This window comes from Rhineura floridana, chromosome 7, assembly GCF_030035675.1.
Source record: "Rhineura floridana isolate rRhiFlo1 chromosome 7, rRhiFlo1.hap2, whole genome shotgun sequence".
Lineage (NCBI taxonomy): Eukaryota > Metazoa > Chordata > Lepidosauria > Squamata > Rhineuridae > Rhineura > Rhineura floridana.
The window spans coordinates 110,216,566-110,229,779 of record NC_084486.1 but is presented as its reverse complement, the minus strand read 5'-3'; the positions used below and the strand labels follow the sequence as shown (position 1 = coordinate 110,229,779).

Here is a 13,214-nt window from a genome sequence, read left to right as displayed (position 1 = left end):
AAGTGGGTATTGTGTTCCTTGCTAGTGCTTGAGGCAGGAAAGAGTTAACACTCCAAAACAACCGTTAATGCGGCCCCTCCCACGGAGTGCTAGTTCGCCAGTTCGTTTTCCTGCCTTGCTTGAGCAGTACTGATTTTCGCCTTGCTCTTCAGTCTGGCCGAGTTATATCTTTATCTTTATCTCTATTTATGTTATTTATTAGCAGTTAATGTTCACTCTTCTCTCAGTGTGGTATATAGGTGTTAGTCCTAAGATTAATTGGTACAATGTTTCTCCTCAGAAATGAATTTCTCTGTGATTTTTTCCAATTAATGCATTCCCTTAGTGATATTTCCCTCACTTAATGGTTTTCTGGGTAGATTTTCCTCATTAATGAATTTCTCTGTGATTTTCTATTTATGCATTCCGTTAATATTTCTCTCATTTAATGAATTTCCGGGGAGGTTTTCCTCAGTAATAAATTTCTCTGTGGATTTTTCTGTTAATGATATTTCCCTACGTTAATGAATTTCGGGGTGATTTTCCCTCGTTTCATGATTTGAACAGTAGCTTTCTTCCCATTATAAATTGGTCTTTCCTGCTGAAAGTGAAATGCCTAAGGAGCAAAAAAGTGTCTCTTCGTGGCTTTCCAAACGAACGGTTGCAGCGCTTGGTGCTGTAGCACCTGCAGCTCGCTCGCATGAACCAGCAGTTAAAAAGACGAGCCGTTGCAGCGCTCTCAAAGGCGGTCGCCATTTTAATCAAAGAGCCTCACAGGCACAGCGCAGCCCATTTGCTCTTCCGGTAGCACAGAGAATGGCTGTTAATCAACATGCACCTCTTTCCCCTGTAAGCGATGAGGTATGAGAGCAATCAGGGTGAATAAATTTAAAAGCGCTTCACGATACTGCGTACCCTGTAGCTGGTGTGATAGCACTGCAATCAGGACGTAAAAGTATGGAAGCAGTTAAAGGTGCAGAAAAGCCTGTCAACACTGCGGTGGCAGAGCAATCAGGACGCACGCATATGACTAAAACAAAACATACAGTTAGCTATACTGCAGAGCAATCAGAAAGGGTTGCTGCTGAGGGCGCCACAGAATATAAGAAAAATCCTTCCTTACAAACCAGAAGGGCGCTGTATCTAGGACAGCAATCACAGCAGTTGAGTACAGTAAATGCTGACTTTCCCTCACAGCAGGAGGAGGTTCCAGATCCTTCAGTCCTTTTTTGCTCAGATTCTGAGGAAAATGATGAGGAATTTACAGGTTTTAATATTCATCACCTGAGGTTCCACAGAGCACTGGGGCTATAGCACCTGTAAGTGATATTGCGACTAATGGGCACAGTCATAAACAGCAGCACAGAGTTTTGCGTGACAGAACTAATCATAACCAGCATCAATTCAACTCCACACAGATGGCCTCTCTTGCCACCTCGTGTTCAGCTCAGGAACTTCAACAGGTGAAGTCTTTTCATTTAGGAGCTGCAGAATTAAATTATATTAGACAGACTCTCATGGGTGATATATCAGCAGAACTAGCTGCTTTTTGCCAATCTTTTCAAGTGGTTCCTGTTCAGGCACAACAGCGCAGTCATGAACCAGGACAAAGTCACTGCCAACACACTATACGACAGTGCAGTGATCAGATGAATCAGGCAGGTTTCCCTGCAGTTGAGCAACAGCAGCTCCACACTGACCTTGCAAATGGATCACCAGATCCACATGATGTGGCCAGGGGTAGAGCACAGGGCTTATTAGCTGACAGACCAGACAGATCAAAGTTTGCTAGGCAACAGTTTATGCACGATGATTCAGTGCTTGATTTCGAAGACGAATCAGATGAATGGAGTGATACTTCACAACCGGAAGAGCACCACTCCAATAGGTTGTTTCATAGCACTTACTATATGCCTCTACTATGCCAGGCTATGGCGGCTTTAGATTTGAATGATGTTGTTACAGACCAAGCACCTTCTACCTCCAGAGGAGCATCTGTCCTTTCGGAACCAAAGTCTACTGATAAGGTCGTTAAGGTACCATCACTGCTCAGACAAATAGTAGAATCTGAATGGCACTCACCAGTTCAGTCTACCAAGTCACTGACGTATGCTAAGAAACTGTACTTATTGGACCCAGCTAAAAACTCCAGACATTGATTCTCCAATTTCTGCCTTAGTTTCTAGAAACTTCCTTTAAGAGAAGGGGATGCTCAATTGACAGATCTTACAGAGCGAAAGTTAGATATGGCACTTAAAAAGGACCATGAAGCGTCAGCCTTGTCGGTACGTGCATCTATAGCAGCATCTGTGTTCTCAAGGGCTGCATTATTGGGGCTGGATGAAGTTCTGGAAAATCCTTTTTAAATGCTGGTTTGAAGAAGGGGTTGAGACCGAATACTTTGAGGCGACAAGCATCTGCGTTGTCAACAGTCCTGTCTAAGTCTTCTTATGCATCACTGGGAGCTCATCCCTATATGAAACAATTTCTAAGAGGGGATTCACTATTGTCACCACCTGTTCATCATCGTTTTCCAACATTGAATCTTCACAAGGTCTTGGCAGCTCTTCAAAAACCACCATTTGACCCATTGAAAACATCTACGTTACGAATACTTTCCTTCAAAGTATTATTTCTCATAGCAATAACATCAGCTAGACGAGTATCTCAACTTGCAGCTCTCTCAGTGGCAAAACATCTATGTATCTTCCATACTGACAGAGTCATTTTGAGAACAGATTCTACTTTCGTTCCAAAAGTTAATTCAGCCTTTCACTGTCAGCAGGAATTAGTATTGCCAACATTTTGTCCTTCGACAAAGCATCCTCTAGAACACGCTTGGCATTCCTGGATGTGAGGAGAACACTTAAAGTATATATAAAAAGGACTAGGCCAATAAGGCAAACTGATTCTTTGTTTCTTACCACCCAACTACTCTCGGTAAAAAGGTGTCCTCCTCTACCTTGGCGAGATGGATTAAGGGCTGCATTGCCTTAGCATGCAGTTCTCTCAACCTACCATTGCCTTCAGGCATTATGGCTCATTCCACTAGAGCAGCAGCTGCTACTGCAGCTTATTCAACAAATGCATCTCTTCAAGAAATATGTAGGGCGGCCACTTGGGCAAACCCTAATACTTTTACTAAACATTATAAAATAGATATTTATGCTTCAGCTGAAGCAACCTTTGGGAGCCAAGTTATTCAGCAGGTCCTGAGTGATCATTGAACATTTATGTACCCACCCAATCAATACGTCAGCTCTGGAACATCCCACTTGGGGGTGTCCTGGTGCCCACTGGAGAAGGAACCGTTTTACTCACCAGAAAGGTGTTTCTCAGTGGGCGCCAGGACACTGCCAAGGACCACCCTGGGATACACACGACAGGAAACATAATAAAACAGGTGGACACCGAAGAGTCAATTATCACTCCTCTCCCATGTATCATTCAGTGGAATTGGCAGTCGCTCTGAGTAGAGACTGTACAGTTATTTTTACAACTTAAGTGTACAATGTATGTTTTCCTGATAATTACAGTTAATGTTGTCACAGTTTTTTAGATATCTATAAGTTTATATTTTAAGCTTGGCCAGACGGCGAACTAGCACTCTGTGGGAGGGGCCGCATTAACGGTCGTTTTGGAGTGTTAACTCTTTCCTGCCTCAAGCACTAGCAAGGAACACAATACCCACTTGGCGGTGTCCTGGCGCCCACTGAGAAACACCTTTCTGGTGAGTAAAACGGTTCCTTCTGTTGGCACCAATATAAACTTTTTTCTAAGGCCCATAGCTGGGGAGGGGATTACAAAGATGTAGCTATAATCTATGTGTCCAGGGTAACACGTAGTTTGGCCCTTAGTTCTTTAGATTACTTTTTTTTACCTCCAAATTCTGGAGATGTTTGATGGAGTGTCCTGCTATCCCACTGACCATAATGGACAGGTGAGCAGGCATTTCTTTTTTAATTTGAGGCCTGGGAATCTAGGAATGTGCACTCATCGATCAAACCTATGGGGGAGGGGAGCCACATTCCTTTGAGACAGAAATGTGTTTCACTTTTAAACGGAGTATTGTCCACCTTTTCTCCATAAGGTCTTCCAGGTGAAATTGGAATGCCAGGGTCACCAGGGCCTGAAACAAGAGCTGCTAGTGGGTTCCTGATGGTTCTTCATAGTCAATCAGACAAAGAACCACTTTGTCCAGAGGGAATGCCAAGATTATGGACTGGATATAGCCTGCTGTATTTTGAAGGGCAGGAGAAGGCCCATAATCAAGATCTTGGTGAGCATTTCACTGTCACTCTATCAAGAAAGAAAATGTGGTTTTTCTGTGCTTTTGTTGAGAATAGTTGTATATAACAAAGTGCACTAACCCCCATATGAATATTTGAGGTGATAGGTACAAGAGGCTAATATCTTGTTGGGGACAATGTTTTGAACTGGCCAATAATTCATCCAGAATGCAGCGGCCAGATTGTTGACGCGGACCAGAAGGTCCGCTCATATAACACCTGTTCTGGCCCGTCTGCACTGGCTTCCTATTTGTTTCCGGGCTAGATTCAAAGTGCTGGTTTTGACCTATAAAGCCCTACACAGCATGGGACCGCAATACCTGGTGGAATGCCTCTCCCAATATGAACCTACCCGTACACTGCGCTCAACATCTAAGGCCCTCCTCTGAGTACCACCCCATCGAGAAGCTCGGAGGGTGGTGACTAGAGCTAGGGCCTTTTCAGTGGTGGCCCCCGAACTGTGGAACAGTCTCCCCAATGAGGTGCGCCTGGCGCCGACGCTACTATCTTTTCGGCGCCAGGTGAGAACCTTTTTATACTCCCAGGCATTTTAAAGTGTATTTTAACAGCATTTCTGTATTTTGGACGTTGTTTGGTTCTTTTGTTGTTTGTTTGTTTTGTTTCTTGATTTATTGTATTTATATATTGTGCTTGTTTTTATCTTTTTGTACACCGCCCAGAGAGCCTTCCGGCTTAGGGCGGTATATAAATTAAATTAAATTAAATTAAATTAAATTAAATTAAATTAAATAAATTGATACGTGGCATCTTACACTTAGAAACTAATGGCAAGACATATTTCAAATGTGACCAGGTAGGATCTTTCCTTGCGAGCTTTAGCACACGAATCTCAGCCTCTGCTGTTTTACCTTAAGAATCTTCATCTGTGTTTCCCTACAGAGGCTCTTCTCTCCACCCCCCTGCTGGAACCAACATTATTTCTGCTGAAGGATGGATGCCAAAGGGCATCCTTGTTGTTTGTGGTGAAGGAGGCAGACTTCATTTTTGGCTTGTTTGCAACAGTTTATATGCTTGAGCACATCTGCAAGTTACAATTGTTTTTTGATAGTGTTAAGCATTATTTTCACAAAGAAACAGAAAGGACATTCAAATAATGATGTTACAGCTGTAGAAATACAAATTGTTTTAAAGCAAACTAATATTTTGGAATTTGTACAGGATTACAGGAATGATCAGAATAAACCCTTGATATTTCCTCTGAAGGGAATTGGTCATTCAATCCCAGGATGCTATTAGCTGAATTTTAGGAATCAAGCTGGCAAATTTGCAGACTTTTCATAATAGTTAAGTTTCACACAATACTGTTTTCCAGCCATATCTCGAGAGGCCAAGGATTGAACCTGGGACATTTTGCATTCAGTGTGTGTGCTCTTTCACTGAGCTATGGCCCTTCCCCACGTTGAACATTTTAGTTTATATGCCAAAATTCCCATAGGCTAGAGGATTGCATAACCTAAACACTCAAAGGAAGTAAAAACACTTGATACACACAAAACACACAAACCAACCATGGTCTCTGTAGCCAGTTTTCCTTGGGTGACAATCATTTCAGACACCTCCTATGTAAACCCACCAAAAAGCCTAACTGTGTAGCTCTGGGGTAGGATAAGACTCAAGACTAGCTTGAACTATTCTTAAATAAGAACTTTGTCATTTGGATAAATAATTATTAAATCATGGTGTGTCCCTCCCATCTGTTCTAGGTCTAGCTGGATCTTGTCTTCCTATATTCAGCACTATGCCCTTTGCCTATTGCAATATCAATCAGGTCTGCTACTATGCAAGTCGAAATGATAAATCTTACTGGCTGTCAAGTGCAGCTCCTTTGCCTATGATGCCCCTCTCTGATGAAGAAATACACCCTTACATTAGCAGATGTGCTGTATGTGAAGCTCCTGCCCAAGCTGTTGCAGTTCATAGTCAAGATCAATCCATTCCTCCCTGTCCATCAAACTGGAGAAGTCTTTGGATAGGCTACTCATTTTTAATGGTAAGATTGAAAACTATTTGGACCCGCCATGTTAGTTCATCACAAAAACTATACCTGTAATCATATACACATGCTCACCTGGGAGTAAGTTCAACTGACCTTAATGGGACTTACTTCATAGTAGACATGCATAGGATTGTGCTGTCAGTAAGAATTCACAAATTGTTCACCTGATAACTGCATTTGTCACTTCCTAATTGTAGATGTTTCACTCTTTCAGATTATCATGGTTCCTTATCTTGTATGCATTTATTATTAATTGCCCAATAACATTCTGTAGGCAATGTATAGCATATAATAAAAATTATAAAACTACAAAATACAATTCTAACCACCCCCCCTATTTTATCTCAGCTTACAGAGGCACACAAGAAGGGCCGCTGATCTTAGGGTGCAGGTGATTTGTGTATGGGACAAGGCAGTAGCTATAGCAAAACTAGAAACTGTTCTAATGATAGCTGTCTTTCTGCTATGTAAAATATTTTTCTTTTCAGGGGAGGAAATTCCTTATTTGATCGCCTGTACGTTATATTGTTAAGAATGCTCTTTCAGTCAGTGTTGGTGCAATAGGGAAATATAGCATCTAGTGATATTAGATTCAAGCTGAAACACTTGCAGGTATTTCACAAGACATAAAAAGGTGGTAGAAAAATGCTACTACTGTGTGATTGAATATCAATCTTACCTTATACCTGCCAAAACTGTTGGCCAGCACTACGATCTAAAAGAGATTTACTTGTAAGAACGTTACATTGTGTTCACTATGCAATCCTATTGAAGTGAGTCTCATTGAACTCAGTGTGATTTGCTTCTGAGTAAAAAGGCATAGGATGAAATGGCATGCATCATACCTTATACCTCTTTTGCTGGTTTCTTCCAGCACACTGGATCTGGTGACCAGGGAGGTGGACAATCTCTCGTGTCAGCTGGAAGCTGCCTTGAAAACTTCAGATCAGCACCCTTCATTGAATGCCAGGGTCAGAGAGGAACATGTCAATTTTTTACCAATGAATACAGCTTCTGGTTAACTACAGTGAACCCACAGTTACAGTTTACATCAGTCCCTCGCTCAGAGACTCTCAAAGATGAGCAAGAACAACGCCGCAATATAAGTAGATGCCAGGTCTGCATGAAACTTGACTAATGGAAACCTAGACATTTACCAAAAAGAGAGAAAGGGGATAGTGTTAGTGGTGCAAGTTTTATGTGAAAATGTGCAACACTGTTCAAGACTTGGGCCACACTGACACAAGTTTAAACCAGGCAAACTACAGAAGTGTAATTATTCCTCGTGTCCTCTGTGCTGCCACACTTACAGGAACTCTAGCTATGCTGGCTAGCTAGAAATACCTGGAAAGTATCATGTTCTTTCAGATCTTCTATCCCCCAGGATAAGCCAATTTGCAATGGATAGATGGATGGGAGTGGCCACAATGGCTAACTGAATGGGAGAACCAATGTGGCATAGTGTTTAGAGTGTTGGCTATGACCTGGGAGAACAAGGTTCACATCCACACTGGGCCAGCCATGTAGCTTACTGAATGATCTTGACCAGTCGCTGTGTCTTAGCCTAGCCTGCCTCACAGGATTGTTGTGAGGATCCAGTGGGAAGGGGAAGAACCATGTTTGCCCCCTTTCCTTAGAGGAAAGATGGGATACAAATGTAATAATAAATACATTTAAGATAAACACCTAACTCCTCTGCCTTTTTTTCCTGCCATTGAGTGGAAGCAGAGAAAGCATCATACTACACTTTTTTCTCTCTTTTGTAGTACAGAGGATATACATCTATGTAAATAGTCCTCCTCACCCTGCTGCCCTCCAGATGTTTTGAACTAGAACCTCCATTGGTCCCAGCCATCATGGCTAATGGTCAGGCATGATGGGAATTGTAATCCAACAACATCTAGAGGGCACCAAGCTGGGGAAAGGAGGTGTAAACTTTCCAAGAACTTCCTTTCTGTGTTAATAATAAACTGAGACAAGAGTTACCTTGTTTACAGATTTTCAGTGGGTATGATAATTGTTCCAATGAGCAGCAACGTATGCCAGCTTCAAGGAACAGTGGGTGTGTAATGACCAGTATTCCACCTCGGATTAGTACTGAGTGTGTTTGGCTTGTTTATGACAAAAATATTCCGTGAGCAAAAGCTTCCATGGAGTCTGTTCAACAAGAAGATGACAGGAAGGCTTTATTCTCATTTGCTCTATAATGTGTTTAGGAAAGCTATACATTTATGCTTTGACAACAAAATTCTACATGGTGACAGTTCCCCTCTTAGAAAGGGTTTCAGAGTTTGTCACTGTTATCTTGACATGAAAAATGTGCACTTTCACATTACTATAACACTACAGTCCATGTTTTCTTTGCTTTCGGTGTGGTGCAAATCATTTTCAGAACACTCCCTTCAACCTGTCCACACTAGGAGTCTTCACAACATTCATTGCTATTGCAGTAGCAGATTTAAAGAAGAATACATTCCCTCCCCTATTAAATAACTTACTATTGGTTGGTAGAACACAATAAGAAATAAAAGAGAGCAATACACATGAAAGAATTACCCTCAGCCAGCTTTTTCCCCCTGGGGGTTTATCCCTTCTTTGCCCCTTATCTGCCTCCCTCAACTGTAAGCCTGCAGCAAGTCCAGTCTTACTTTTTTAATACTGTTTATACAGCACCTACATGATTGAGATAGTTTGTAAATAAACTATTCTTGTAGGGCTTACCTAGCACATTCACAGATGCAATTCATCTAAGCATGACCACTGAAAGACACACTGCCACGTTTAAGCAAATTACTGCCAAGAGGTTGTGGCTGCACCATAGATCTGGCCAAGTCATACTTTAGTCTCCTCCCTTGTGGTTGCAGCCCTAGTATGATCAGATTGCTCTGAATGGAATATTTTACAGGCTTTTGAATGATCCCCAAAGCATAATCATACACAAACATATACATTTTCTGGTAGGGAGTCCCCCTCCCTCATTTTTACAAGTCTTCTATGCATTGTTTTCACTCTTTTCATATCAATCTTTTGTCCCTTGAGGAATCTAATTAGATTTTACTAACCCTAAAGGCTAGCCTAAAGAAGCGGACAGCAATGCCGCCAGGAGGCTAGACCAAGAGGCTAGACTCCTAGCAGGGGCACCCAAGGCGGAATGGTCAAAGCTGAGACACCAGACTAAGATGCATCCAAACTCAGAGGAAGGCAGTGGTAAACCACCTCTGAATACCTCTTACCACGAAAACCCTATGAACAGAGTATCCAAAACGCAACACGAGATAGTGCTGGAAGATGAGACCCCCCCAGGTCAGAAGGCACTCAATGAGCTACTGGGGAAGAACAAAGGACAAGTATGAGTAGCGCTGTGACTAATGACGCAGCTGGGTCAAAGCCGAAAGGAAGCCCAGAGGCTGATGCGCACAGATGCGAAAGGAGAGTCAGGAGTTGTACGATGCACACAATAGGAACATGGAATGTGAGAAGCATGAACCAGGGAAAGTTAGAAATTGTCAAGCAAGAAATGGAACGTATCAACATTACAATACTTGGCATGAGTGAATTAAAATGGATGGGAATGGGACATTTTCAATCAGGCAACTACAAAATATTTTATGCAGGAAATGAGAAATTAAGAATAAGCGGGGTTGCATTAATAGTGAGAAGTGGTATAGCAAAAGCAATTGGGAGCTACAACGCAAGGACTGAGTGAGTGTCAGGACGTATGGTTGGGATTCTGATGTTTCTGAGAATGAGCTAAGAGAGGGGGACAGTTGGGCTGAGCCGTCTGGAGGGGAGGAGGAGGTTTCCCAGATAGAGGGTGAAAACCTTGAACAGGCAACAGACTCGTTTCCCACGCACTCCCTCCCTAGGAATGTGGAGCAGTTACAGACAGAGGGGGAGGAGGAGGGAGTCCAAGTCCCTTCGGCTGCAGAGAAGGATAGAGAGAAATCGCCTGAAGTGTTGGGCCAACCCCCCCACTCCCTACCATCCTCTCCGAATCAGAAGGGGAGGAGGTAGCAGCCCCCCCTTCGCCCCGCACCCGAAGACAGTTAAAAAGGCGCCAAATAAAAGAGGAGGGAAGGAGTGTAGATGTGGGCAATTTGAGGCGGAGCGAGAGAATTCGCGCCTGAAAGCCCCCCTGATAAGGGACAGGGAATGTTTGATACTCTGTTCTATCAACTCTCTTCCATGTCGCGGGTTTTGGTTCATGTTAAGAGTTCATGAGGCAGAGGAGCCTATGTCTAGAAATTACTCTAATAAAAACTGATTTGCTTTCATCAAGTGATTCTGTTCTTGAGTCCCAACCCGGGCACGACAGTGAGTGATATCAATGAGATTAAATGGGAAACCTATTAACATAACCATCATCCAAGTCTACGCTCCAACGTCAAATTCAGAAGAAGAAGAATTGGAGAGATTTTACGCAGAAGTACAGGAGGAAATTGATCACACACCAAAACAAGATATGATGATAATCATGGGGGACTGGAATGCAAAAGTAGGGAACAGAGAAGAATTAGGAATTGTGGGGAAATGGGGCTTAGGAGACAGAAATAAAGCAGGAGAAAGACTTATTGAATTCTGTGAAGCCAATAATTTGTTTCTTGCGAACACGTTTTTTTGAACAACCGAAAAGACGACTGTACACGTGGACATCACCAAATGGTCAATATAGGAATCAAATTGATTATATAATTGGTAGCAGAAGATGCAGAAGTTCCATACTTTCTGTGAAAACAAGACCAGACTGCGGTACAGATCATGAACTGGTCGTATTGAAAATCAGAGTAAAGCTAAAGAAGAACAAAGCACTCATAACGCCAAAATATAATTTAAATAACATCCCGGAAGAATATAAAGATCAAATAAGGAACAGATTTGAGGGTTTAAATTTAGTTGACAGAGGACCAGAACTATGGACTGAAGTCAGCGACATTATCAGGGAAGAAGGCAAAAAGACAATACCTCTAGTTAAAAAGAGAGAAAGACCTCAATGGAAGACGGAAGAAACTCTTCAAATGGTTAAAGAGAGAAGGAAAGCAAAAGGAGATAGAAACACGGTTAGAACCCTAAATGCAACAATACAGCGACTAGTACGTAGGGACAAAGAGAACTATTACAATAGTTATTGTATAGAAATAGAAGAGGACAACAAAAAGGGAAGAACAAGAGCTGTATTCCAAAAGATTAGAGAAATTAAATGGAAGTTTAAACCACGAGTAGGGATGTTGAATAATCAACAGGGGCACACACTGACTGACCGTGATGAAATAAAAGGAAGATGGAAGCAATACACTGAAGAACTCTATACAAGAGATGTCAGGATGACAGATTCATTCACGGAGGAACGATATGATGAAGAACCAGAAATTTTAGAATGTGATGTTAAAGCTGCTCTTACAATACTTGGAAGAAACAAATCACCAGGAACAGATGGCATACCAATAGAGTTGCTACAAGCTACTGAGACTGAATCTGTCCAAAGTTTGACAAAAATTTGTCAGGAAATATGGAAAACCAAACAATGGCCCACAGACTGGAAGCGTTCAATATATATCCCAATTCCAAAGAAAGGGGATCCAAGGGAATGCAGTCATTATCGAACTATTGACTTAATATCCCATGCAAGTAATGCTCAAGATTTTACAACAAAGGCTCTTACCATATATGGAGCGAGAAATGCCAGACGTCCAACCTGGATTTACAAAGGGAAGAGGCACCAGAGATCATATCGCAAACATACGTTGGATAATGGAATGGACCAAGGAATTTCAGAAGAAAATCACCCTGTGTTTTATAGACTACAGCAAAGCCTTTGACTGTGTAGATCATGAAAAACTATGGAATGCTTTAAAAGAAATGGGGGTACCACAGCATCCAATTCTCCTGATGCTCAACCTATACTCTGGACAAGAGGCTACTGTAAGGACAGAATATGGAGAAACCGATTGGTTCCCCATCGGAAAGGGTGTGAGACAGGGGTGTATTTCATCACCCTATTTGTTTAATCTGTATGCAGAAGATATCATACGGAAAGCAGGATTGGACCAAGATGAAGGAGGTGTGAAAATTGGAGAGAGAGATATCAATAATTTAAGATATGCAGACGACACCATACTACTAACAGAAACCAGTAATGATTTAAAACAAATGCTGATGAAACTTAAAGAGGAAAGCACAAAAGCAGGACTACAGCTGAACATCAAAAAGACTAAAGTAATGACAACAGAAGATTTATGTAACTTTAAAGTTGACAATGAGGACATTGAACTTGTCAACGATTATCAATACCTTGGCACAGTCATTAACCAAAATGGAGACAATAGTCAAGAAATCAGAAGAAGGCTAGGACTGGGGAGGGCAGCTATGAGAAAACTAGAAAAGGTCCTCAAATGCAAAGATGTATCACTGAACACCAGAGTCAAGATCATTCAGCCCATGGTATTTCCAATCTCTGTGTATGGATGTGAAAGTTGGACAAGGAAAAAGGCAGATAAGAGAAAAATCATTTGAAATGTGGTGTTGGAGGAGAGCTTTGCGGATATCATGGACTGCGAAAAAGACAAATAATTGGGTGTTAGAACAAATTAAACCAGAACTGTCACTAGAAGCTAAAATGATGAAACTGAGGTTATCATACTTTGGACACATCATGAGAAGACATCATTCACTAGAAAAGACAATCATGCTGGGAAAAACAGAAGGGAGTAGAAAAAGAGGAAGGCCAAACAAGAGATGGATTGATTCCATAAAGGAAGCCACAGACCTGAACTTACAAGATCTGAGCAGGGTGGTTCATGACAGATGCTCTTGGAGGTCACTGATTCATAGGGTTGCCATAAGTCATAACCGACTTGAAGGCACATAACAACAACAAAGGCTAGCTTAGCCCCTCTAGAATTTGTCTGGAATTTTATTGCATGTGACCTCCT

General features: G+C 41.9%; 2 protein-coding genes across 6 annotated transcripts in view; one reads left to right on the top strand and one right to left on the bottom strand.

Moving 5' to 3' along the window:
- COL4A4 (collagen type IV alpha 4 chain) overlaps positions 1 to 7,968 on the top strand; it is a 192,770-nt gene extending 184,802 nt beyond the window's left edge. For 3 of the 4 annotated variants that reach the window (XM_061636823.1, XM_061636821.1, XM_061636822.1), the window contains 3 exons: positions 4,070 to 4,258; positions 5,993 to 6,279; positions 7,160 to 7,968. In XM_061636823.1, coding sequence (XP_061492807.1) covers positions 4,070 to 4,258; positions 5,993 to 6,279; positions 7,160 to 7,423 — 740 coding nt within the window. In that variant the 3' untranslated portion in view covers positions 7,424 to 7,968. Of the gene's footprint in view, positions 1 to 4,069; positions 4,259 to 5,168; positions 6,280 to 7,159 lie in introns of those variants that run through there. The other variant, XM_061636824.1, reaches the window with a different exon arrangement.
- RHBDD1 (rhomboid domain containing 1) overlaps positions 5,227 to 13,214 on the bottom strand; it is a 62,565-nt gene continuing 54,577 nt past the window's right edge. The window contains exon 7 of one of the 2 annotated variants that reach the window (XM_061636828.1): positions 5,227 to 7,430. In XM_061636828.1, coding sequence (XP_061492812.1) covers positions 7,420 to 7,430 — 11 coding nt within the window. In that variant the 3' untranslated portion in view covers positions 5,227 to 7,419. Of the gene's footprint in view, positions 7,431 to 7,951; positions 8,443 to 13,214 lie in introns of those variants that run through there. The other variant, XM_061636827.1, reaches the window with a different exon arrangement.